Below are 27,987 nucleotides of genomic sequence, written 5' to 3' on the forward strand. Positions count from 1 at the left end.
ATGAGTTGAAAGTATGATGCCTGATCTGGCAACTCTTACCTTCGGTCGTCTGCTTCTGTGTGTACTATTTTTTTCAGCGATGACATAACGGTTTGAATTGAATTAGCATTTTTTCCCACTGCGTAAGTGTACGTATGTACAGTTTTTACATGAAAGCTATTAATCGAAAGTATTCGTAAATGAATATAGTTTTTGTCTGTTGTAGACTGAAATGTCAAAATATGACAGAGGGTTAATTGTCCTCAATATTCTGGTTCTTTAGTTTCACGTTTTTACCGCGAAAAGAGGAAAAATGTCGAAAAAACTGAGCAATTCAAAAACTCAGCCTAGAACAAGATTGAGGACGCCCAATCCTATTTTCTTTTCACAAAATCAACAAACAGACGCAAAGGAGTTGTCGCACCATTTAATTCGACAGGCTCGCAAAAGTGGGCAATTGAATTTATCCGGAAGAGGATTGGCCACAGGTAAGTCTTTTGTGATAACGTGACATACTATGCTTGAAATAATTAAGCTTATTTGATATGTTAATTGTAAGTTACGTTCCACTGTATTATTCTCCAATATTATTAAGCCTAACTTCATGTACCCAATTGCCGGACGGTTGGATATCCCGAATGCATTTGCAAGAAAGAAGCTACTTACATAAGATGCAAAAACAGTTTCTCAACACAAATGGGGGCTGTTGACTTGCTGAACCCCCTCGAGACTTACGTTCAATTTTTTTTAAATCGACAAATTTCGATGTTTTAGTAATATGAAATTGGTTCCAGCGCAAATAACAAATAACGGAGGTATTTGATCCCCTATACGCCTTCATGGCGTGGTGCAAAGCACAGGGGAGCACTTTATTTTTATTTGTTTTTAATATTTGATTCCTAAGTATGGTCCGCGTAAATAAAAACCTGTCATCTCTGATAACTTCGGCCGCTTTTTATTAGTAAAAACCGGGGTAAAACTTCGGTATGGTCCCAACACCTCTCACTCGTTTCTGTCGTCATTTTTAACATTCGTACTTTCCTATTCTGCATTACGAAAGGTTCTTCAAGATGGTATTTTGCTTTTTTCACGAAAATAATTACAATATGTGACATGAAGAGTAATTATTGTTGTTCCTTATTTTATTTGGTACTACTTTACTATAGGGGTGATACCTATAAATCATTTATTTCGCACTTTTGGTAACACTTTGCTATACCGGAGACGGATTTCTTCAAATTTACAGGAGAAAGTACTTACGCAAATCATTTTCTGTAGTGTTGTTGATGTTCGGGAATGTAGTTTTGATCCATTTTAATGCGAATGCATGTGGATTTCTACGAAAATCTATTTCGGACGTGCTATTTCTGCTGCCGCCATTTGCTTTCTGCACGAGAGCACAATACGCTCTTGTATTGTCCGTATATGCTAAATTGAATGAAAGGAGTGCTAATGGAACCTAACCTAACCTAACAGGCGTAACCTAACCTTGTAGGCATAATTGCGAAATAAATCATTGATAGGTGTCTCTGGTATAGTAAAGTAGTACCGCACTTTTTTACATTGCTAACGTACTATTCTGGAATGCGGAACATTTCTTTAGGTGAAATAATGAATTTCTAACGAAAATAATGTATATTTCTTACATTTACGAGTACTTACTGTTACTCGTTATTCCGATTCTGCAACACACAGTACTGGTTCATCAGGTGTTGTGATAGTGTTTTGTCGATTTATGCAGAGTTGCAACCTTGTTCAGCAGAAAATACCTAATTTTGTGCCCGGATTTGAAATTATGCTAATACCTCTCAAACCATTGATGTTAGCCTCACAAACCATTGATGTTAGCCTCACAAACCATTCACGTTAGCCCCACAAACCATTCACGTTAGCCCCACAAACCATTCACATTAGCCCCACAAACCATTCATGTTAGCCCCAAGAAACATTCACGTTAGCACCACAAACCATTTTCCGTAAGGTTAGGTTAGGCAAGCATAGTTAAAAAAAAATAAAAAATACTCGACAGGTCATGTTATAGTGAAAACACGGTGAGTTTGAAACACTGACTACGGGGTTTACGTCATCTAACACACGGAACATTGTGCTGTCGTGCAGAAAGCAAATGGTGGCAGCATAAACAATGTGTCGGACAGAGATTTTCGCAGAAAACATGCATTCGCATTAATGGATCAAAACTACATTCACGAACTTCCACAATGCTAAAGAAAATGATTTGCGTAAGTACTTTCTCCTGTAAAAAGTAAGATATCCTTCATCCCTATAGTAAAGTGTTACTGTGTTTCCAACCTTGTCAACCGAAAAATCCCCACGAACCATTCACGGATAGCCCCACGAACCATGCACGGATAGCCTCAATTCATGAATAGCCCCATGAACCATGCACAGATAGCCCCAGAAACTGAAAAATCCCCATGAACCATGCACGCTAAGCCCCACAAATCATGCATGGCAAGGTTAGGTTCAGTTCGGTTACATTAGGCAAACATAGTTAAAATTGTCATCTTCTTGCAATAAACAGCATGATTCGAAACACTGACAGGGAGTTACATCATCAAACATTCGCAACATTTGGTTCACGTAGTGCAAGGAAATGAAAGGAACGACAATTGTGCATCTGAGAGATATTTCTGTTCAAACATACATGATTTCCCGGTGAAATAGATTCCAAGATGAAAGAAAATACTTACACGAACTTCTAAATGCTACAGAAACTCATTTCCGTAAGTAGTTTCTTGTGTAAAAATAAAGAAATCCGTTGGGACCGTATCGAATTTTTACCAAAACCGGTTGTATGCACACTCAAATTAGCTAAAGAACATGTGCAATAGATCACACTATCAAACTTGCACTCCTAACCTAACAATGTAAAATTACAAACACCAATAAATCTAACACTTTTACCGATAATTTTACTTCTATTTTGCTTTCATAAGTTTTCAGGCGTTAGTGTTTGATTTACTTTATTTTATGCAATGTCCTGTCTGCTGCTGTTGTAGAATGTAACACGAAACATGCACTTTTAATAATAATACTTTGTATTTACAGTACCAGAGAAAGTATGGCATTTAGACGAACCAGATGAAGTGGAGAGAAAGTTTTTAGTTGTGAAATTAGATGAAGATACTGATGGAGAGAAATGGTGGGAACAGGAACCTTTGTCTACCCTTGATTTGAGTTCTAATCGACTGAAAGTTGTATCTCCAAAACTTAAAAATCTTGCATTACTAACTGTTCTGAATGTAAGTATTATATATGTAATAAAATGATTGTAGAAAACTAAATACAACATATCAAATTATGGTACTACTTTACTATACCGGAGACACCTATCAATGATTATTTCACAATTTTTTACATTGCTAACGTACTATTCTGCATTGCGGAACATTTCTTTAGGAGAAATAATGAATTTCTAACGAAAATAATGTCTATTTCTTATATTAACGAGTACTTACTGTTGTTCCTTATTTCCCACAAATCATCCACGGGTAGCCCCAAAAACCATTGACGTTAGCCCAAAAATTCACGATAGCCCCACGGACCACCATGGGGACGAGGTATGCCTACTAGGTTAGGTTAGGCCTGTTAGGTTAGGTTCCATTAGCACTCCTTTTGTTCAATTTAGCTTATATGGACAACATCGGGTTTTCTTGATGAAAGAAAATACACTGAATTCTTTTAATTTTAACCTTCCATGTCCTGCATTCCACTTCTTTCTTCAAGATTCCGTGTTGAATTACAAATTCCACGGCATCTTCCACACCCGGCAACAACTTCACGATGCATCCTCGACACATAGCGTGTATTGTGTTCTCGTACAGAAAGCAAATGGCGGCAGCAGCAATAGCACGTCGGAAATAGATTTTCTTAGAAAACCACATGCATTCGCATTAAAATGGATCAAAGCTACATTCCCGAACATCAACAACGCTACGGAAAATGATTTGCGTAAGTACTTTCTCCTGTAAATTTGAAGAAATCCGTATCCGGTATAGTAAAGTGTTACCCAAATTATATAAATAATTTTCCTGTTTAGACTTTTGTACATAAAAATAACCCACGTTCTTCTTCACTGTCAATAAAATGATAAAAATAATGTTCCTATAGTGGTAAAACTACTAATTAAGGTCAAAAATACTATAAGAAAGTGGAAATGTTTAGAACCATGCAGCCAAATTGTTGGTGCTCTGGCCTGTGGTGTAAGCATTCCTGAAATTTTTTTTTGTCTATTTCTTTTAGAAGAATTCTTGTAATAAAACACTAAGATAAATTATTAGTGCAAGCATCTGTCATTACCTCATTTTCTTCTTTCAGTTACAAGATAACAGTTTGGAGAAACTTCCTGTTGAAATTGGAGATCTGAACAGACTCACGAAATTGAACGTGAGCCACAATCAGCTGAAGGAATTTCCGGAGACCCTGTACAACCTTAATGAGCTCCGGTCATTAATAGCTTCGCATAATCAGCTTGAGCAGCTATCTGAAGGTTTAGGAGATCTGATTATGTTAGAAATTCTAGTAAGTATGTCTTCTTGGGATGATACATGGATATGTGAGTGCTTCTTCTACCATTGTCATTGGAGTCTCATCATTTTATGTAGCTTCTCATTATTATTTGTCCCCACATGTCATGTTATCGATTTTGGTGATTGTGCATGTTCCATAAGTCATAGCAAAACATATGAACTTGAATCTGGAGAAGGCTGTTATTTCACCTACTCTGGGAACATACGTGAAGAAAGTGTCAGTCTCCGTGTTTTGTTATTTTCCTGTAGTTTACGGTTCTTACAAGCATAAGAAAACAGTTTTTTGTTGTGACGTTTCAGGAGAACGCACGCTCCCTTCATCAGACATTTATTTTTATTTTGGATCTTGTCAATCCATTATATAATGGATTCTTTTTGTTTAAAAAATTGCTAGCCATTGTTATAACTGTATCTTTAGTCAAACTGAAAATAAATGTCTGATGAAAGGAGCGTGTGTTCTCCTGAAACGTCACAAAGAAAAACTGTTTTCTTATGCTTGTAATAACCGTAAACTACAGGGAAAATAATTCTACAATTCAAGCAATGCGCACATACAAGAAAAACTATCAGTGTTTTGTTTTTGGAAACTTTCCACATGGCATCCAAGGGGAGACCAGTCCTTCTGGCAGAAATATACTCTATTGCAGGTGTTCTTCCGCATTTTAAACACAGTTTTAGGGACAGTTAAGGCCACCTTTGGCTGATGTCAGCCAAACAGAAATTTTCTCTCCTTTTGAAAAACTGCTATGACATTTCCAAATTCTGAAAAATTACTTCTGCTTAGAATTCCTTCGGTAACAGTTCCTATTCTTTTATGATTTCTCCTAGCACAAAGACTAATTATCGTATAATTTTGGAAATCATTGTCACACGAAATTTGGACCTTCCTTAAAGTAATGAGCACTGTTTGGACTCGAAAATAAGTTATTTATGTTGAAAAAAAAAACTTGAAAATTACCTTGCGCACTTCTCATGGACAAGATATTCTCCGTCGACAAGTGATCGTAGAAGCGTGGGAATGAAGGTAGAAGTAAATTGGAACCTTAGTAGGGACTTTATTTTAATGCTAAGGGAACCAAACCTAACCTCCCTAACCTAACCATGAAAGCATATATTGAACAAAATATTAAGTGATCGCTAAAACTCCGCAGTATGTGTTAATAGACGTACATCGAAATTGAACCATGTAAAATTTGCATTCGTAGAAAGATGAAATCGCAATAAAACAAAAGGAACTTGGGCCATTCCTTCTACAGCATTCACATGAATCTTTGTGTGGTTTGCTTTCACTTTAGATATCCCCAATAGTTCTATGACTATATAAGCCAATTTTTCCATCACAGGTATCTAAACAACAGCAATAGCCATACGAAAATTCAAATAAATGCTGTACAACAAGTTGTAAGCGTACTCAATTTTATAGAATTTGGAATGTCGTTGTGGTTTTTTTCAAGGGGAGCAGTTTTCGAAAACTGCTTGGCTTGTGTCAAAGTTCCAGAAAAGCCTTAAGGCATCTTCTGCACATAGCTTCATATCGCTCGATATCGTATTACCGAACTAGTGCAGTTTGAAGCAACCGTGCACTTGCATTGCCAGCAAATAGCAGACTTAAGGTTTGGCTAATTGTCATAACTTTTGCGACTTTTGGAATGTGCCCGTTGTGGTCTCGGGAAAGGTTTGTGTAGTATTGCATGTAGATCTTTCCATTTGCCTCTGTTACTATTTACTTCTGAAATCTGTTCTGTGATGTTGAATGTATATTCATTGCATTTTCTTTGCGGGATGTAGAACCACTTTAATTTTTTTTAAAAAATGTGATTGAAATGAATGTTCTGTTGCATGTTATTGTTTGTTAATAAGAGGAAGGACAGAGACACCAAATTAATACATCTTTCCACAGCATTTTTAGGACTTCTTACATGTGGACTGTTATGTTTCTTTATTTTTACCTTTATATACTTTAATTGCTTAGGTTTTGTTCAACTGTCCCTCTCTGTAGGCATTTTTTTATGGGTTTATTTTTTGCAATTTCCAGAGTAGTTTTGAAAAGCTCTTCATAATCAGAAATTTAAAAAAATCATCGTTAATGCAGTGTGTGTGTGTTGGGGGGGTGTAAAGAATATGTAGGGTGAAATGCAGCTATTGTAGTTTGTAAAAAAAAAAAAAAGGAGATTGTAGTGTCTTGACTAATAAACACTCAGCTCATCACGAATCAGTTGAAGTATCTCTAAGTTAAAACCACATAGTATTAAAAATAGTGAAAGTGTTCTGGTTAAAACAATATAAAGTACAAGGACATGTAATATTCTAAAACTGTAAATATTACATAAGCGCTCTAAAGATGAATATTCTTAATGTTTCTCATGACACTTAAATCTTCTTTTCTTTCTGTCTAATCATATTTAGTCTGTATTTATAATATGTATATATTTTGATATTCATAAAGTAATAATTTTGTACATAGTTCTCACGTTTGATTTCTGGTAGATGTGACACACTAACTACATTAATATTTCAGTCTGTTGCTTTTTACTACAAAATATGATTTACTTGTATGTTTAATATTTACTTTGTCCTTTTTATTATTTTGAATTCTGTATTTTAATAGAAATAGGCAATATTACTTTTCTTGGTTAAAAGTATGAGAGTATTGAATACATACGTATGTCGTTATGGGGAGGTAGAGTTGAACCTACTACTACAGAACATTCCCTGACATTCGCTACGAGACTCGGCAGCAAGTGGCCCGGCATCAGCGCTTGTCTTTCCCGGTGAACGGGTCCGTGACAGTCGCTAGAGTCGTCTATTAAAATTACAGTTTTCATATTGTGTACTACCCTTGACTACAGAAGGTGTTGAAAATTATGTCCCTGTGCTGCAACACATTTCTGGCATCTCCGAAGGAAATTGGCATTTACACGTGCAAGTTTGTCTACTGTAATTCTGCTGATTTCTCGTACATTACTCTCTTTTAACTCACAGATGGTGTGCGGATTGTCTTTGTATACTTTATTTTTAAGATTTCCCCATTTTTCTTTCCACTTCTATTCAGAACTGACCCTGTTACTCTAAACTTTTTTACGAGGTTTAATATAGTGGTCCTATGTGGAAGGGGAACACCAGGAAATTTCGTTGCAAAACGACGTTGCACTTCTCCACAATTCCTCTTTCCGAAGTAACACTCGACAAGATAAATCCTTTGTTGTAATTTAAACTTTTGTGGTGCCATATTAAGCCACAATCTTCAACACATGGACACGACACAACTTCCGAGGGAGGATTATACTGGCGTCAGTCTGCAACGTTAACAAAAAGGGAATGAGAGCGAAAAAAACACTGTAGCGTGCGACTGTCGCGGACCCGTTCACCGGGAAAGACAAGAGCTGATGCCGGGCCGCTTTCCGCCGAGTCTCGTAGCGAATGTCATACAGGGAATGCACTATATTACAAGTTGTGAGCTGAGATAGGCCAAAAATTGTATTGATCACTTTTCAGTACAAAGGATGTGAAACAAACTGAGATGTAATAGTAAGGGAAATGATTGTGAGATGTAATGAAATAAATGCTTTCATTACATTATGTAAAGTATCTAGACAAGATGACATTGTGTGTTTCAGAAACTTCTTGAGGTTAAAATTTCACTTCCTCTAATCCTATACTAGAAAAGCAGTGAACAAGCATGGGAGCAAGATCTTTCTCCAAAATTGAAATTTGGAAGCAATCTCGCTAGAGGCAGTTTGCAAGCATTCTTTTGTGTGCCGAATAACCATATTTCAGTTAGTAGTCGGGCATATATTGGGTGATTTAGGTATATCGGTAAAATTGTTAATTTTTGGGGTAAAGTTGGCTGGAGCATGGTGCTCATCACACCACCTCCACTATGGCTGAAATGGAGAGTGTGTGGTAACTTATCTCCACACCTTCAAAGCAGGGTTAAGTGAATTTGTATTAGCATTATCCCCTTCCATTTCTTATTTAATACCTTCATGTTCTTTTCCATCTACTGTGTACAGTGTTTATCATACCATTACAGTTTTTCTTAAATAAAGTGTGTCAATCCAGTATGACTAATTCCGACAATAATTTACACTTGCCAAATTAATTTTTTTTACAATATGATGCATGTCTTATTTGTTTTGTTTTAAGGTGCCAGGAAATCATAATCTTATTGTATCTAATTTGTAACACTAACTAGATGCGGTTAAGACTTGTCTGTGACAGCAATGCCTTTTCCGAAATTTTCTCTCCTTTGGAAGAACTGCCATGATATTCTAAACTCTGAAAAAAATTATCTGTTTAGACTCTCTTCTACATCATTCGCGTGAATCTGTGTGTGGCTTGCTTTGGTTGTTCTTTAGAAATCTATGATAGAGCAATAGGCTCGTGTAGCAACAATACTATTGCAAATATCCAGACAACAGCGAAAGCAAACCAGATGAAGATTCATAAGAATTCTCTAGAAGGAATTGTAAGCAGATGTACAGGGTGTCCATGAATTATTCACCCCATAACATAAAAATATCTTTACTGTAAAACGTTTCTCGGAAACAACAGGACTCAAAGAATCTTTAGTGAACATAGTTCTCATTATTAATAAACCTCTACAGGGGCACTCTGAGTGGCTTTTACAATATCAAGTCTATTGGTGAATCCACTCCACGTATTGCAGATCATTTGGCACAGCCTCCTCGATCCTGAACTTTAACTCCACCAAGTCCGTAACTTTCTTGCTGTAGACGATGTCCTTCACGTAACCAAGAAATCTAACGCTGAACAGTTACAGGAGATTTTGTTTCCCACAACTACAACACACACATTGCCTTTTCCTGGACAATCGCCATTTTGACTGTTTTACTGCTTTGCCGCAATGCATGATGGTTCCCGAGTGTTGCCAAGTACATGGAAGCATTTTTTTTGGATTGTTCATGTTATACTACAGGTCTTTTCTGCTCTTACGGTTGGCAAGGGAAGTGGGGAGCGGGGAAATAACCAGTCCAGCACAATAAGAAATGCAGCAGTCTGTAGAACGAGGTGAACGTAGTAGTTCCTCCCCTGTTGTCTGGTTGATCTGCTATGTATTCCCCACTTCCCTTGCCAACATGAGGGCTGCCTGCCGTAAGAGTAGAACGTACGTATAACAACCTTTACTCCCCTTGCATATAAAGTTTTTTGTGGACAACATTTTTGGGGTGAATAATATCTGGACGTGCCGAGAAAATTTTGAAAGTGGCTTTCCTGTTACGGCCAAGGGTCCAACTGAGTCTTAATTGTTGATTGTCAATGTGATGTACAAGTGTGTAATCTGATCTGATATTCCAGGATTTATCCCACAACAGCTTGACCCTTCTCCCCTTTGGTGTTGGTTTTCTAACAAGGTTAACAAAACTAGACCTGTCACATAACAGAGTGCAAGATATAGCTCCAGATCTTGGCAGTTTGAGGGGTTAGTATAAATTAACTTTGTAACCATGTAAAAGTTGTGTAAGGTGTTTGGAGAACTTTACAGGTTAGTAATTTCTTTGCCATTTTCTATCATGTAAGATGGTTTAATTTTGACTAACAAGGAACACAGTGAAAGTCATTTCTGCTGCAGTGTTGTTGACAAGTGCACACATGTATTTTTTAAAGACACCAAAACTTGTTGTTATTTTCAGTTTTTGTGTTATTTTTGTCAAAATTCATTTTTTTATAAGCATCATTTTGCCAAGAATATTAAAGTAATCATGTTCCCCAGTTTTGACACTTCCTTGCAAAATACTTGATTATAGTAACAAGATTTATAGTCATTGTATCTATGAATACCCTTGTGAGGAAATGTAAAATCATTATCACTCAGTTTATCACCAATCATTAAATATAAATGAAATACAGGGTGTCCCACATAAAACTGGTACCATCATTGTGTATTGTTCATTACAGGCATACCAGTTTTATGTGAGACACTCTGTACAATACATCAGCCTTTTTTTGGTATTTTTTTTAGTTTAGACTTAATTTTTTAGTTTGTTTTGCAGTTGAAGCACAAAATATGATGGAACGTATGTGATGGGTGCAAATAGCTCAAGTGCTGATGGACTCAAAATTTTAATTTCAATCAATTAATCTATATGCATCAGGGGCGTATCCAGAAAGAAAATTGGGGGGGGGGGGTCGGGGTCCAGCCCACCTTCCAAGGCCAATGGTGTCTCCCCTCTATATAATAATATGATGATAGTTATCTCATTTTTATTATTATTTTGTTATTATTATTATTATTATTATTATTATTATTATTGTGTTTTGTTATTCATAGAATCGTAATTTCAGAGTTGAATGTCCGTTGACACTTTTCAGAAGCAGTATGAAATATTTCACTGAACTCTTCATTTGAAATTTCACAAAGTCTCTGAAACAGTTCTGTGAGGTCTCTTGGCTAAGAAAGAGCAGAAGCTAAATTGTGATGAGGCTCGAAATACTTTGACATCTGTTCAGTAAAACTGAAAAACTTTTCTCAGATAAGGAGTACAATTAAGAAAGTCCTCTTTTCAACTTTGGTTAGAAGATCACTTGCTTGGTTGGGATGGTTCACTGGTTAAGCTCCACTTAACTGACAAGGTTGAGGAAATTAAATAAAAACATGAAGTGAATCATGTTTTTCTAAAAATAGTTTCACACATTGACAATAGTTTTTTTTTTTAATGTCTGGTATATAATGCAATGCATTTGTTTTTAGTATTTCACTTCTGCATGTATTATTTAAAGAAAACACATCAACTTCACTTACTGTACCAAACAGTTTTAAAAAAAACCTTAGTGGATGTTATTTTCAGAATTCACAAAAGAATAAAGGAATTTGGGTCTCCGGACCCCCTGGATACGCCTTTGATAAGCATGACAAAAGTGACAATAATGTGTTATTAAGAAAACTCCGTGGTAATGTTGATAGTTGCAAAGATTTGTAATACATAATAACATCATTAGAACATTAACATTTTTGATGTTATTACATTTGTGAAAAATCTGTAATTTTCGGATTGGCCAATAAGATTAATTTGGAATTAGTAATCAATGCTGAATCATTGTGTTTGATATGAATTATTATTTTTAAACTAATTGTACAAAGTATTATTTGTTTTGATATATGTGTTTGGTAAATTAATTTAGCAGAGTTTTTTTTATTTTCTGCACACTGTATCTGGTATAAATCCTTGCTCTGAAGCTAGAAACACCTGTTTCTATACTGTGGTTTGGTAGTTTAGATAAGGTTGTAATTTCAATGCCCGCATGTAATTTAATTTTCCCATGTTTCAGCTTTGGTTGAACTTGACATCACATATAATAAGCTAATCTCACTTCCACCACTTGGGGAGCTAAGAAAACTGGAGCGCTTGTACCTGCAGCATAATCGATTGAGTGAATTGCCCGACTTGCGCGGCTGTACTTCGTTGAAGGAGTTGCACCTCGGGGACAATATAATCAAGGTATGTGCAAGGGAAACAATTCTGTTCTTCCTTGTGAGAATTCACTAGAATCTTGCGCGTACAATGGAACCTCGATTTTATGTTTTTCAGAAGAGCAAGCTGGAGAAACTTAAAATGCAAGGAAATGTAATATTGGGGAGAATTTTATAACGTTTTACTATGTTGGGACCATGAAGCAGTGGCATGCCTAGGATTATGTATTTTTTTTTTAGTAATCATTTCTCATTTTCCCATCTTTTGCGTCAACAACTGCCACGAGCACAAGCAGAAGTAGTTACCACGACTTGCAACAAGACAATACATGCCTGACGAAGCCACCAGATATGTGGCGAAGTCGATCGCGAAGAAAATTTGTGCACAAAAATAAAAAGTAAACTTGTCAGAGTAAATTATCTATCTCCACGTAACTGCTAAAAAGATATATTTAGATACAATGTAGTTTTCTTCTTCTTGTAGATGCAAAATAATGTATTTTCATGAGTTTGACATTATTTTTTTAGGAATACTGGGCTAAAGGGGGGAGGGGTATGCCACTGCCATGAAGATTGAATGCAAAATTAAGGAATCAACTGTATTTGTATTGTTCAGGGTGATGTAATTTTCCTCAAAATGCAGAGAAGAAATGTAGCTGTAGCAAAGTTTTCGCTACAACTACAGGTACAATTTTCAAAATGTAGTGCCGCTGCAGCTACCGGTACAATTTTTGTAGCTAGCTACAGTAACGATGCTACAAGTAGCTCGCTACTTCCGACCACTGACAAATAGTAATATTTAATGTAGAAATGGACTGATAAGGAATAGCACACATTTCTTTGTGGGCATAAATGGTTTATTTGTTAACATCCTTAATTAATGTATTTCAATAGGCACCTGCAATGGATAGTGCCTTTGAAAATGGCCTATAGTAAATGTTTTCATATACTATACAAGACATGGACGTATGAATTGCATATTTATATTCAGTAATAAAAACTTTATGGAGGTCTGTGTTGCAAGGACATTTTTTTTTTTTTTTTTTTTTTTGTAAAAATGAATTTTCTTGTTTTTACCCAAACTTAAATCGGAACTCTTTATTCATGCACAGTCTGTTTTCTATGTGTAAATTAAAGATTATTAATTCTGTTTTTTCTTCTTTCTTCTTATTCTCTGAAATAGAGTACTTTTGTTTCTTTTAAATATCACATAAAAGAAAATATATTTCAGGAATTGGACCCTGAGATCTTAGAATGCTTGTCATCATTAAAAGTTTTTGACCTGAAGGACAACAAGCTGGATGAAATACCGGAAGAAATTTCACACCTGCAGGGTTTGATGAGGTTGGATTTAATAAATAACACCCTTACAGAGTAAGTATCACTGTGAATAGTTCTTTAATTTTATGCTTTAAGATTTTGTAGAATAAACATTTTTTTCCTATATATTTGAACCCATTTTTCCCCGGAAATTTTTGGCTGCATGAAATTACTTCAACTTTACATTAGATTAATGTTAGGGACACTTATACTGCAAAATCCATGTAAATTTGTTTCAATATACAGAGTGACTGAAAATTTTGGCATTGCATGTGTACAACATGAGTAAAGAGAGGTCTAAAAATTATAAAATGAGATAAAATGTGTGTGCTTGCTGCAGGAATGATTTTATGCTCACTGAAACATACAAATGTATTGTTTGAGTAGTTTTTACAATTTCTTCAGTGTGGCAAACAAACAATTTCAATATGGAGATAGCAAAAATTAACACTTATCTTGGCCATTGTGTCAAATGAGCAAATGCACTGCACACACACTACAAGGGTAAGTACAGAAAAAAACCCAAAGAAACAGCACCTGTGCTGCCATCAAGAGAGTCAATTTATAAACTAAAATGCCAAGCCTTTGCAGTAAAACAATTGGTGAACGTCTTAGACACAACATTTTTCCATAAGCACTTTAAACTAAAAATGTATCTCTATCCGAGATTTGTACACAATAGGAGAAAATGTAGACATACATTCTCCACACCAAAAGGGTTAATTTTTTCAGACTTTTGGGACACCCTGTAGGTTCAAATTCGGAATAAACTATTGATGTTTCTGTATGCTGTCACTTGCATATTTATTTTTGTGATTGCAATTGACCTGGGTGTACAAATGTAGCGTAAAATATGAAAACTCATAATCAGGGAATAGATTTACCGTATATTTCTGAATCCAAGACGAGCTTTTTTGCAGCAATTTCATGCCCAGAAGTATGGGGTTGTCTTGCTTTCGCGGCATTTGATGTGGAGTTAGATGGGAGTGAAGACGATCTACTAAGGGAAGAAAAACAAGATGACAATGGCAGATTCTGTGGACCATCTAACTGACTAAGGGATGTCTGTATCTGTTACTTGTAATAAGGTAACCATTTGTAAGTTTTGAAAATAGTTTTTCTGCAATCCTTTGTTGAAAAATTGGGGGTCGTCTTGGATTCGGATTTGTATTGCATTCAGAGATGTACGGTATACGTAGTGAAAATGTGCTAATATGCAAATACATATTTAGTTATTTTCACCAAAATGTGGACTTAAAATTGTAATAATGTAAATTTTTAATAATACAAGACCCTACGCAAGCTGCATAAAATACATTCTCAGCTATGTAACTATTATCGTGACTGTCTTGAAGAGAAGCCAGAAGCAAATCCCGTACGTGTGCCACAAAATCGTTGCTCATGGTGCTGCTGTCGGGCACACATGGGTGGGGTTAGCAATGGGCTACTCGATTTGGGACTCTCTTCCAACATTTCCAAAATAATATTTGTAACAACTTGGAGCAGATGCTTGAGTTCTCATTCTCTATTGTTGGGAGGTGTATGATTGAAGAAAGGAGGAAAGAAACAAAACACTATTGTTAGGATGTTAGCAGAAAACTTGTAATTAACACAATTGGAGGGTATAAAAAGGTCGTAAGTTTAACGTCTCTTTCTTTGCGAGAAGTTCACTCAAATCTTTTGGTCACACTGGAACATGTAGTTATTGTGCGAATATGGAGTATATGTTGAGAAATGTTCTGAAATATGGAAATAATAGGTAAAAATAACTAAAATATGCAAACCTAATATATGTACAAATATGGAAAATAAAAACAATTTATCGAATCTACACGCCAAGATGCGCAAAGATAATACAAAATATAACTGATTTCAGCTTCATACATAAACATGTATTTACATATAAATCCGTTCCCTGCTAGTTATTGCTTTTATCTGTTTTGTTAAGTGTGCCTGGGTTGTAAGAATTTAATTTGTTATTTCACTCTCAATGTTGATTATTACAGGTTACCAAATAGTCTAGGACTTCTTCCTCATCTTCAATCTGTACAATTGGAAGGAAATCCCATGCGGAAGATCCGTAAAGACATAGTGCAGTGTGGCACACAGCGTATTCTTCGCCACCTACGGGGTCGCATGGAAGCAACAGATAATGACGCTCACCTCTCTCTTTCCAGAGGTGAACAGAATGTACCAGACAACTTTGCATATCCCGACAGGTAAATGTTATGCTGCTAGTCCATAGATATCTAGGGGGTACAGACCGGGAGTGGGAAAGTTGCAGAATATAATTTTACTTGTAATAATAGTAGGGCAGATAACATCTAGATTTTATACAAAATGGAAAATAAGTTTTGATACATTTCTCTAATGTACTTGTATCAGAATTGTTCAGATTGGTGGTGTCAGTTGTAGAAATATGTACTCTGTGACTGTATTTAAGTGAAGAAAGTATTTATGTGCTTTAGTGTTGTGACATTATTTTTTTAGAAAAGAAATTGAGCCTACCTGATGGCATAGTGATAACATTGTAACCTTGTAATTAAGGGGTCCTGGCTTCAATACCCAGCGGAGGCACATAGTGGTTTGGATCTTGCTTTAAACTGTAGTTTCGTGGCTATGTAAGTTTAATGAACTATTGATAATATTTTTTCTTGTATGTACGCATTGCTTGCATTGTAGAATTATTTCTCTTGTAGTCTACGGTTATTATGATCATAAAAGCAGTTTTTGTTGTGATGTTTCAGGAGAACACACGCTCCTTTCATCAAACATTTATTTTTAGTTTGATTAAAGATACAGTTATAACAATGGTTGTTATATTTTAAACCAATATTCACGTGAATACTCATGAATGGATTCTAACCATTGTTATAACTGTATCTTTAATCAAACTAAAAATAAATGTCTGATGAATGGAGTGTGTGTTCTCCTGAAACATCACAACGGAAAACTGTGTTTTTATGCTTGTAATAACCGTAGGCTACAAGAGAAATATTATTTTGATACTATTTAGACAACAGCGAAAGCAAACTACATGAATATTCACATGAATACTCTTGAATGAATTCTAAGTTTATGTAATTTTTCAGACTTTGGAATATCATTGCGGTTCTTCGAAAGGAGAGGAAAATTAGAAAGAAAGCTGCACTGATCAGCAATGTTTTGGCACTTTTCATGAGATGGATCTTCTTGAACATTTATCTTCCTGTTCATGAACTTTGTGCAGTTATATATCATATCATCATCATCCTTTGCAGTTTCCTGCCTCTGACTGGGTCGGCATAGAAGTCAAGCCTCTCGATTTTTTCCTGATCTTCAACCACACCACAGTGTTCCAATCTTGTCCTATTCTCATAACACTCTCCACTATATGCTCTTTTCACCGACATCTTAGTCTCCCCCTTGGCCTTATTCCCACTCCTTGTGCATGGTAAGCTCTTACTGGTAGTCTTTCTGCATCCATCCTCTTCATGTGTCCAAACCATCTCATCTGAGCCTGATCTATCCTGTCCTGAAGCTTCACCACACCCACTGTCTGTTGGATCTCCTCATTCCTTATTCTATCCCTTCTAGTCTTCCCAATATACTCAAAAATTTCCTCTCCACTGCCTGCATCTTTCTTTTGTCTCTGTCATTGTCCAAGTCTCTGCTCGGTACATAATTATCGGCACATAATACGTGTTGTATATTACCTTCTTGCATTTCACAGGTACATACATCCCTGTTCCATATTAATCTTCGAACGCTTTGATATAATCCACCACCCATTTGTCCTCTTCTGTTTACCTCCTCATGTATTCTTCTACCTTTTCAAATTATGCTTCCTAGATATTTGAAGTTATATAGCATACCATGTTGTTATACTAAAGAAAAGAAATCTATAAGTGTACATTCCGACCACCAGGCTGTATAATCTCCATGTCATTGTTATGCTTCATGCTATTAATAATTTGTTGTTCATACCCATTGCAGATTTATAATGAGAAGTGGGCGAGCACTGAACCTGGCCATGAAGAGTCTTTCTGAAGTACCAAAGAATGTTTTCGAAGAGGCTTTCACGGCTGAAGTGGGATCTGTGGACCTCTCCAAAAATAACTTGCCTTCTGTGCCTACTGGGTAAGCTTTAATGTACTTCTGATTCAGTAGAGATTTTATGGTGAATGGTATAATAAAGCACACAAATCTAAATTGATTCCCCATGTAAAAAAAGCATCATCGAAACTAACCACCAACTACCACAGGAGTGTGTTTCCTTTTTGGCACATGCTAAAGGAAAAATAGAACTGGATGTTAAGGAAGGGCTACACATAATTAAAAATGTAAATAATCTCAATAACAACTTACGTGGGAATCTTTATTGATCATGGTAAAACACAGTTAAACTGAAAAATCATCCTCTCCAGCCATCAGTCAGAACAACCTGGAACTTACTAAGGCTGCAATGACATCTTCCAGCAGACACAGCAAGTAGCGTCATCGGAACCTCGACCACGTCTTCTTCACTGTCTCTCGACCAGTCTTGATGATGACTCCATGATGGAGTTGAAAGTTCGGACGAACTTTTCAAGTGTTTCGTATCATGCTGTTCATGTATTTTGTGGGTTTTTTAACAACCAAAAAAGAGTCATCTCGGTGACCTAACACGTTGAGTGGGTGACTTGCCATCTCCACCAAAGTTCTAGGTGAGAGTCTGTGTCTGCACATGGGTGTTTCTTTGTGAGTGCCACTTTATCCTTTTCATCTAATCATAATTCATGTTCATTGTGATGATTAGCCCAAAGCAGGGCTGCCCAAACTATGACCCACAAAGTTTTTTTTTCTTCATGGCTCAAGTCAGTACTCATAAAACCTATAATTTTATTTTCAGACATTATCTTTTAGGCAAGTAAAATGAAATATGGTCTGCAACAATTTGCTGAATCAGTAGGTTTGCCCTCCATATAAATAAGTTTGGACACACCTTGCCTAAAGGAACAGAAAAGTTATGTTAAAATAAGAGAAATACAAATGAAATAGGAAAAACTCTGATTGTTATTTGTTCAAACTTAATCCTGCTTCTTTATGAAAGTAAGGGCATTGTCAAATTCATTCTTAATATTTTGCAGTTTGCACCTGCTGTCATCCCTACTGACGGAATTAAATCTGAGTTGCAATCGCTTGACTTCAGTTCCAGAATTTCTGGGAGAATGCCAGCAGCTGCAGTTTTTGGATCTTCAGAAAAATTTTCTGGACCATCTACCTGATCAGTTGGCATCCCTCGCTCACATGAGAGAACTTATTATCTCATATAACAGGTAAGTTACTAAAGTGTAGTACTTACGATAATTGGTAATCTCATATTTGGTATAGCATAAAATACAGTGCTGTCAACATTCTATTTTGACTAGTGTAAGCAACTGTAATGAAAAATTATTTAAATATGCACTAGGGATGGGACATTAATTGGTATGCTATCAGTATTGGCTGATGTTCGCATTGATAATTTTACCGATCCAATATATCTACAGAATGCCTTATAATTTAGTGCAAAATTCGGCCATTTTGTTATAATTTTTATGTATAATCTCCATGCCCTACTGATTAGAAAAGTAAATGTCTAAATATGCAGCTTCTTTTTTTTTTCTCTCTTTGCAGTCACCACTTTGTAACATACATTTATTAATGAGGTTGAGGTTCTTCAAGGACCATCTGGAATTTCATATCGGATTGGTAGAATATCAGTTATTCATATCCGTAAATTTTTTATCTTTAGTGGTATCAGCCAAAATTTCAGATTTGTCCACACAATAGGAGTGGGATGGATTACTGTACTATTTCTGTATCAAGTTATTACTGACAGTTTCACCGATCTGATCCTAACATGTTAAAAATATTTCTTTCCTTTTTAAGGTTAAGTCAGATGCCAGCTTGTATCTACGAGATGGAAGGGCTGGAGATATTGATAGCACGTGACAATCAGATGACTGTAATTGAAGTTGAAAATTTGTCTAAGCTCAAACGTATAGCTGTTTTGGATCTTTCTAACAATAACATTGGACACATTCCTCCAGAATTGGGCAATCTGAGGCAGCTGAGGTAAGTTATTAAAACCTGTGCAACAGTACAAGGTATCCTAGTGATTGAAACATTACCATTTTTATACAATTATGTTCTTCGATTTATGCTTTCATCCCTTGATGACCCCTTGCCCCCGCCAAGTTACGCCTATACTGATTTGTATAGGGGTTATCTTTCATTGTACGACAATGCACATGGGTTGCAACAGGTCCGAATAATTACGTATTTAACTACAAGAATGCCAAGAGACAACGGATAGCCTTTGCAAAACCTTATTGATATAGGGGATAAATTACCTTGTCCAGCAACTGTGAAATATTTTCTCTTCTTCCTCTTTCCCCTTTTGCCTCATAGCGTCGGGGTTGCCTCTATCCACTCCTTCCATCTCTCCCGTTCCTTTGCCATCCTCTTCTATTCTCTCATTCCTTTTACTTTCTTTTGTCCTATTCTATTCCTTTTTCGAATGTCTTCCGGTCTTGTCTCCTTCCCTCTGTTCTAGCTTCCATAAATTGCTTTGCTTTTCTATCTTTGTCCATTCTTACCACATGTCCGAACCATTTTAATTGTCTTTGTGTGAGGTTTTCTTCTATTGGCTTCTGTTTAACTCTTCTCTGATTCTTTCATTACGTACTCTATCTCTTCTCATGTTACCAACGATTCTACGGAAGCATTTCATCTCAACTGTCGTTATTTGTCTTGCTTATTTTCCTCTTACTGGCCAGCTTTCACTTCCGTATTGGTTCCACTACTGACTTATACACTTGTAGTTTAGTTTTGGTGTCTATTTCCCTTTTTCCAAAAATGGTCTGGCCTAGTTGGTAGTATGCATTGTTAGATTTCCTTTCTGTATTCATCACTTCCTCTTCTATTCTTCCTGTCTGGTTTATGATTGTTCCCAGGTAGTCGTATCTTGCTGTCTGCTCTAGTTCTATTCCATCGCATATTATATGTATTCTTTCTATTACCTCTTCCGTTCTTCCTATTTGCATCACTTTGCTCTTATTTGCGTTTACGGTCATTCTTTTAGCCTTTAGCACTTCTGCCCATTCTGTAACCGGCTCTTGTAGCTTGTTCTCTGTATCTGCTATTAGTATTATGTCATCTGCATACACTAATGCTTGGCAATGTATCGGTCTCATATTCCAATTACCCACTTTCATTTTTGCTGTTCTTCTTTTGCATATCTTTAGAACTTCATCCATAAATACTATAAAGAGTAGCGGGCTCAAGCTATCTCCCTGTTTCCCTCCTTTCTCCAACTTAAATGTGTCTGACATCTTTCCATTCAATCTTACTATTCCTTCTACTCTTTTATATGTAGATTTTATTACTCGAATGAGTTTTCCTGGAATTTTTCTTTTCTCTAATATTGCCCATATTTCTTCTCTGTGTACAGAGTCAAAAGCAGCCTTTAGATCTAAAAATGCTAAGTTCATTTTTTTTTCTTTTTCTAAGTATTTATCACATTGTTTGGATGGAATACACGTGATCTTGTGTTTGTCTCCCAGAACGAAAAGCAGCCTGTTCTTCTTCCATATCCTTTTCTATCTCTTTTCTTACCCTTACTTCCAGTATTCTTGAGTACACTTTAAGTGCCAAGGTGGATAGATATATTGCACGATAGTTCTCACAGTTGGTTGAGTTGGTCAGTCCTTCTTTTAATTTTCAATAGCCAAAAAATGTCTGCCTTTACTTCAATGTTCAAGGATACAAAAGAACACAGAGTATTACATAGTTTCTATGCAGAGAATATATGAACATAACATAATAAATTGAGTTACACTAATTAATGAATATTTATTTATTTAAACGTTTATACTGCTGTGAACAGCATGGTTACCTTAAATCCAGCAGTTTTACATGAATATATTACATAAGAAAGGAAATATAAAACAAAATATTTGAACAGACATACAGTAACAAATGTGTAAAATATAAAACTGAAACTACATCAATTTACAAAATACAATTAAAAATAAAACATTGATACATTTCAAACTAGATATGGAGGAGTTTTTGTTTGATTACTTTTTATGGGAAGTTAAAAATTTATTAGAACAATTACTGAATATTTAACTTTCTCTATTTGAATTAAAAGTGTTTACAAGAAACTGAAGATACTTGTTTTTATGTTTCTTATCCAGTAATAATAATCTTCTATTTTCCCTCAGATTGTGGGAATTCACCTTAAAGCATAGGAATGAAAGAAGGTTTGATACCGGTTTTCCCTCTAAAATTCCTTCCAAATAAGATACGATTCGTGCTTCAGCTCTAACTTCAAGTCTATTTCTAGGTGTTTTGGTGGTACCCACACATACATACTTTATACATGTAATTACCTAATTAATTAGCATAATTAAAAGCACTGTTGCCCTGACACAGGGCTAACATTATGTTCACTTTGAATTCAGGAAGGGCTGTTTGGCATTGGACTTGTAGTTGTGAGAATCTAGAACAGCCTCTGCATTGGTTATCCTTTCCCGGAGATGATTTTCAATTCCCCATATGGTAAAGTCCATGCCGTTGAGGTCAGATCCAGAAAGAAGAATTATCTCCACTCCGTCATCTTTCATCAGTGTCATAGCTCACATATAGTCAGAAAATAATACCGTCATTGGTTCCATATTTCATAGCCACTCAGTGGTTGCTAATATTGTTCAGAATAATGTTTGCTCATGTGTTTTTGCCAAATTTCACATACACATTTGCCAAGATTCATAAATGCACTGAAATATATGGTTAGATGAGAAAATACAAATATAAGTTAACCAGAACTCCATTCCGTTCATTTTTATTAATTACAATTGACCCAAGAATTTTTCATACTGTATTGAAGAATGATTACAAACTGCATGTTGTAATGGTAGGAATTTTACGTGATTATCTGTTATTTAATTCACAATCCCTTCTGGCTAGAATTTGTAGAGATATTTGCCATTTGTAGAATTGTGTAGGCAAATACAGCGTATCCTTAATTTTTCATTTTTCAGGAAGCCGAGGTGAAAAAACCTTAAACACATGGGAACATGTAAAATGCAGTAAAGTAAAATTGGATTTTCACTGTATAAGTTGCATGAGAATATGTTTCATAAAAAAATTAAAATTTCTATTTACAACAATTGAAATTTAATAATGCAATATTAGTACTCTATCTCTGCATATTTATTGTATTAGGACAGAATGTTCCAGTACTCTTAATAAGTCAGTTTGGTGTGGTGACACAAGTCATATTGATGCAAAATTAATCAAAGGAAATGCTAACATATATTGTCGTATATTTATTTTATATATTAATCTATTTTTTCCATTGTGCACAAACAATTGTTACTTTTATTCGTGCCTCTGTACAAAGATAACCATACTATCAGTGCTTTTTTTCTGGGAAGAAATTTTCCGGTACTCTTCAAATTGTTTTTTTATTTGTTTTTGTATCACAATAACAACCACTCAAAATATTGTGGTATGTTCATAAATGATTGTGTATGAATGATCTATGTACAGGGCGAGGCAGTCAAACGGAAAGATTTTTAAAAAATCACAAAAAATAGAGAGAGCAAATATTTATTTTTTGAACATGAATGTACTGTGCACGAGTTGAAATTACTAGTGTACCTGAAAAATGTTCATTTTTTGAATATGGTGTCAGTAAGATGGCATCCTTGGTTTTGCACACAATTGTCGGAGTCTCAGAGTAAAGCCGCTCATGACTTTGCGTAGCATCTCCAACAGAATGTTGTGGATCTCTTATCGAATTTGCTCCTTCAAGTCATCCATGGTTCTTGGAGGGTTGTCCTTGAATACTTTGGATTTGAGGTAACCCCAAAGAAAAAGTCAGGAGCTGACAAGTTGGGCGAACGGGCAGGTCACGGAATATCGCCGAATCTGCTGATGAGACGACCAGGAAATGCGAGTCTAAGCACATCCATAGACACTGGCAGTATTGCTAGTTGTACCATCATGCTGGAAGAGTGTTTCTTCATCTGGGTCATAGCCATCGAGGGCAGGCAGGAAAAAGATTACCAACATGTCAGCATAACATCCAGCGTTTACCGTCACAGTGTTCATTTTCGAAAAAGTAGGGGCCGATGATTCCACGAGATGATAATGCACACCACGTTGTTACTTTTCCTGAATAGAGAGGCGTTTCATGGAGAGTGTGGATTAATTTCGGATGGGCGGATTTACTCTGAGACTCCGACAATGTGTGCAAAACCAAGGACACCATATTCAAAAAATGAACGTTTTTCAGGTACGCTAGTAATTTCCACTCATATACAGTACATTCATGTTCAAAAAATAACTAATATTCGCTCTCTCTATTTTTTGTGATTTTTTTAAAAATCTTCCCTTTTGACTGCCTCACCCTGTAGTTACACAAACATATATATATACACACATATCCTTCTTTCATTAAATAAAGTGTTATTAGTTTCAATCTAACCTACAAAAAAAGGTGCCGGTATTCTGTTCCATTTTGTACCACCAGAAAAAAAGCATTGCATACTATTGTGCACCACCAGAAGAAAAGGCACTGATCACTTACATTGGTCCCATAAATTTCATCTAAGCATCATTCATCTTTATTTTTGCAAGTGATACAATAGGGCAGAAGAATTAACTCCCTCCTAGATAAAAGAACAATAGGCATTTGTCCTCCCGATGGCTTCGTGGTAACGTCATTGCCTTGAAACAAGGGGTCCAAGGTTTGAGACCCGGTGGAAGCACATGTCACAGTGGTTCGGGTCCCACTTTAAGCTGGCTCTAGGTCCACTCCCAATTAGCCTTTCTGTGCATAAAGTGGACTTAAAACAACAAATCAAACAAACAGACATTTCAATTTAAGTTCACTTTCTGTTTCCCTTGCAGATCCCTGGAGATCGCGGGAAATATCTTCAGGCAGCCTCGACATGCCATTTTGGAGAAGGGCACTGCATCGTTGCTCTCTTACCTCAGAGACAGGATTCCACAGTGACAAAGCTTCATCAATCATGCGACAAGTTGCAAATTAAAATTTGCATTATCATTAGTGTTTTTTAGTGTAGATTGTATGTAAGTTCATTAATGGATCTATTTTTTTATATTTACACATCTCAGGTAATTGTACAGCTTTCAGTTCATTCTAGTTTTCGCTAAGAATGTTATAGAACATTCTCGCTATTCCTTGTATATAGATTTTGTTTCCTCAGAAATGTGGGTTTATTTTTGTAAATGCTATTTATTTTTTTCTGTTTTTGTTTGTGTTATTGTTTGTTCTTGATTGTTTCTGTGTACAAAGTAAATGTTGCAGGCAGCTGTTGCTTCTAGTGTAGAAGTAATATTTTATCTTGTAATATGTGTAATCTTCACAATTTTATGGATAAAAGTTATTAATTGGTACTATATCAGTGTTGGCTGATATTGGTGTATAGATAATTTAGTGTATATTACTATAAACAGCCGATGGCTGACTCACAATTTTCTCATGGCCCATAGCCAAAAAGAAAATTCAGTAATGTGTACTCTTTTAAAATGCACATCTAAACATGTAGTTTCCTTTTAAAAGACAAAGACCACTTGCTCCATCTAATATTTATTAATGATATAAATTTATTTAGGCTTTATTTTTTCATTTTAAATTAAATTGATTATCGGAATCTATACATTCTGTATTGCTTCCTTCAACAGTATATCGTAATTTTTTATCAAATGTCTCATGATATTGCTACAGTGAGATTGGCTAATTTCTCACTTTGTTTAGTATTGTAATTGCCACAAATTGATTAGGAATAGTGTTGATATAAACCATCTCTTGCCACATATTGATATAGGAAAAGTCTTGGTATAAACCATCTATACCACTTACTGGCATTGGTGTTGACGTCAAAAGCACATTTTATAGTATATACTTAGTACATATTCAGTAATTTCTGCATATAAAGTTGCGTACACCTGCTCACAGTTTGAAGAAATAGATTGACACACAGTCGACTGTATATAATCAAATGCTGGTGAATTTTATATAGAGATGTACTTTGAAGAAATGTGCAGTAAAAGTCATGATTAGCGAACATTTTTCTGTGCATATAAATTCAAGATAGAAATTTTTTATTAGGTATATAAAAATATATATTTGGTGTTCTCTTTTATAAATAAACTTTTAGACATTGTTGTATGTCAGTTTAGGCAGGGTGAACAATTGTTGAAGACTGAAAGTAGTTAAAAGAATTATTTGGTGTTTATGAAGGAAATCCTTACTGGGTTTGGAAGCAATAGTAAAAGTATTACAATATAAATCCCGATGAAAAGAATGTGTGTATTCCTTGATTATTTTGTTACTTCTAAAACATGAGACAGAGTAGTGGAATCTTGGTTGAATATTTTTTTTCCCTCAAGTTCTCTATAATGAATAAATTTCTGCATTTAATATTTAAACTCAAACTACTAGTGTGTGATACGTGACAATATTGTATGGAACCACTGCTTGATCATAATGGAAATTTAATGCTTTTATTTACCAAGAAGCCATTGAAAATCAAGGAAATAGAATCCCAGAAATCCTAAGGTGGGACAAAATTTAAAAAGTCTTTCAAAATTGTGAAATTTGCAAGTTGAAAGACTTTTTAATAGGTGTAAACAAAGTCAACTTCCTAGACATTAGTTTTCCAATAATTGTTTCATTTGCAGTGAACACATTCTGTGAGCATCACTTACGCATATTAAGAATTTTGCCCTAATAACAAAAAATGTTTCACGAAAGTTGCATATATATATCCATGAAATAAGTGCATTTTCTACACTGATTTTTCATTTTGCACAATTTCACATTTATTCCTTTAATTATTTACATGTGTTCATAATATGTGCATATGTGGAACAGTAATAGTGAGATGATTTTAAAAATGTTTAAGCTGTCAAAATATTGTGACTAACAGGATAAAATGTGCCAGAAATGCAATTTTAATGTTTTCACAAGGTGAAATTTATTATAAGAATTAGGTATGCTTGATTGGACAAATGAATAAATCTAATTCCTTACTACAGATTCAATACATTGTAGAATATAATGAATAACTTGTAACTCTAAAGCACATGGTTACTATTTACAGTATCACAAAAATGCCACATCTTTGCATAGGGTTTCCCAATAAGTCGCCATTTATTTTCAGGTTATAGTTGTCATGCGACAACACTATTTCGAAATAACTTTTGTCAGCAGCAGGCCCTGTCATGTGTAGCCATGGAGCGAAACACAGTGGAACGATGTATGCATTTTGTTAATAATGGTAATTCATATTCAGTGAAAACCCATTTTGCCAAATACCGGTATAGTGAAACATTGATTTTACGTTCTTCAGGGCGACCAAGATGAAAAAAACAACAACTATAGCTGAGCTGATGCCGATGGATTGGTATCGGAAAGTATCAGTTGGAGAATATTTGCCAATGCCTGCCGACACTTTTCAGTCATTTTCGTCTTTCACGGAGTCCTCAAAAATTATATGTGGTACTTTCGAGGAGTGTAATAATTCTGGAAATTATGCAAAATTAGAGTTTCTTTTACCTTTGCACCAGTTTTGTGTCAAAAAAACTGAATTTTGCAATGACATAACATGTAATTTAATATTGCGAAATTCTTGGTAAATTGACGAATATAATTATACATAATTAGAGTGGAATACTTACACGCTAACATTAAAATATGTGTTGAACAACTTTTAATCATTACAGTTTTCAAGTATCGGTATCGGTGAAAGTATCGACATCGGTATAAGGTATTGGTTCAAAATGGTATCGGCTCAGCCCTAGAAAAAACTTATGCAGGAAATGTAAAAGTGGAATCCTGCAGTATATGATTGTTCCAGATAGAAAACAATAAACATTTGGCAAACAGGCAAATTGATTAAAGAGATTAAATGTGGGTAAGGGGGTTAAACGAAAGGTAAGATTTACGCCAACAACCACTCGCAAGCTTAAAGAAGAAATTCAACACGTTTGCGAGATTGAACTGCAATGATGTGAAATGCCATGAGAAACCTTGACAAAAGAATGACATTGTGCCAGGTCATTTTCCGACACATGTAATCATTCGTACTATATGTTAATGATATTCAGTTTCCTTACTGGGTGTTCTTTTTGCTCTCAAATCAAATGATTAATAAGATCATTAATATTATGGAAGGCAAAAGGAAAAGCTTATTATCGCACCCGAAGCTTACCCTTTGTAACATCTCTCCTTACTCCTCTTGTATTGGTGTCAGAATAAATTGATGACAATTTAAGCAGTGCAGCTAAAATTACTATTTATATCCTATTTTGTAATATGACTGGAAAATTTTGGTACAGTAATGTTCATAATTCTGGAAGAAATTAATATTTTGTTTGAAAAAAAGGTGTACAGTTCACACAATTGCCCTGTAGGGATGTATCACAAAATATTTTAAAACTTTGTGGAAGCATACTTTAAATTTATTGAATTAACTAGGTACCAAAACTTCAGAGAAATGTTATATTTATTGTGGTAAATATGCTATTTTATTCACAGACAATAGGTTAATACTATTGTATACTAAGTACCATTAATAATGTAGTGTATATTTGTGAACCTTCACTTGCCACACTTGTGATAATAGAATGCAGTATTTGTAAATGTTACAAATAAAAAGTTTA

At 35.3% G+C, this 27,987-nt stretch overlaps 1 protein-coding gene across 1 annotated transcript; it reads left to right on the forward strand.

The window, feature by feature from the left end:
• The first annotated feature begins 61 nt into the window (after positions 1 to 61).
• Positions 62 to 27,987, forward strand: f-cup (leucine rich repeat containing flyers-cup). Its single transcript, XM_083112175.1, has 11 exons — positions 62 to 467; positions 3,049 to 3,242; positions 4,318 to 4,521; positions 9,849 to 9,972; positions 11,820 to 11,989; positions 13,193 to 13,335; positions 15,288 to 15,500; positions 17,257 to 17,400; positions 18,390 to 18,578; positions 19,174 to 19,359; positions 24,208 to 27,987. Exons 1-11 carry the CDS (start codon positions 293 to 295, stop codon positions 24,311 to 24,313), a joined length of 1,848 nt encoding a protein of 615 aa, XP_082968301.1. The 5' UTR covers positions 62 to 292; the 3' UTR covers positions 24,314 to 27,987.

The sequence above is a fragment of the Lepisma saccharinum genome, chromosome 26 (assembly GCF_977018435.1).
Source record: "Lepisma saccharinum chromosome 26, izLepSacc3.1, whole genome shotgun sequence".
Classification (NCBI taxonomy): domain Eukaryota; kingdom Metazoa; phylum Arthropoda; class Insecta; order Zygentoma; family Lepismatidae; genus Lepisma; species Lepisma saccharinum.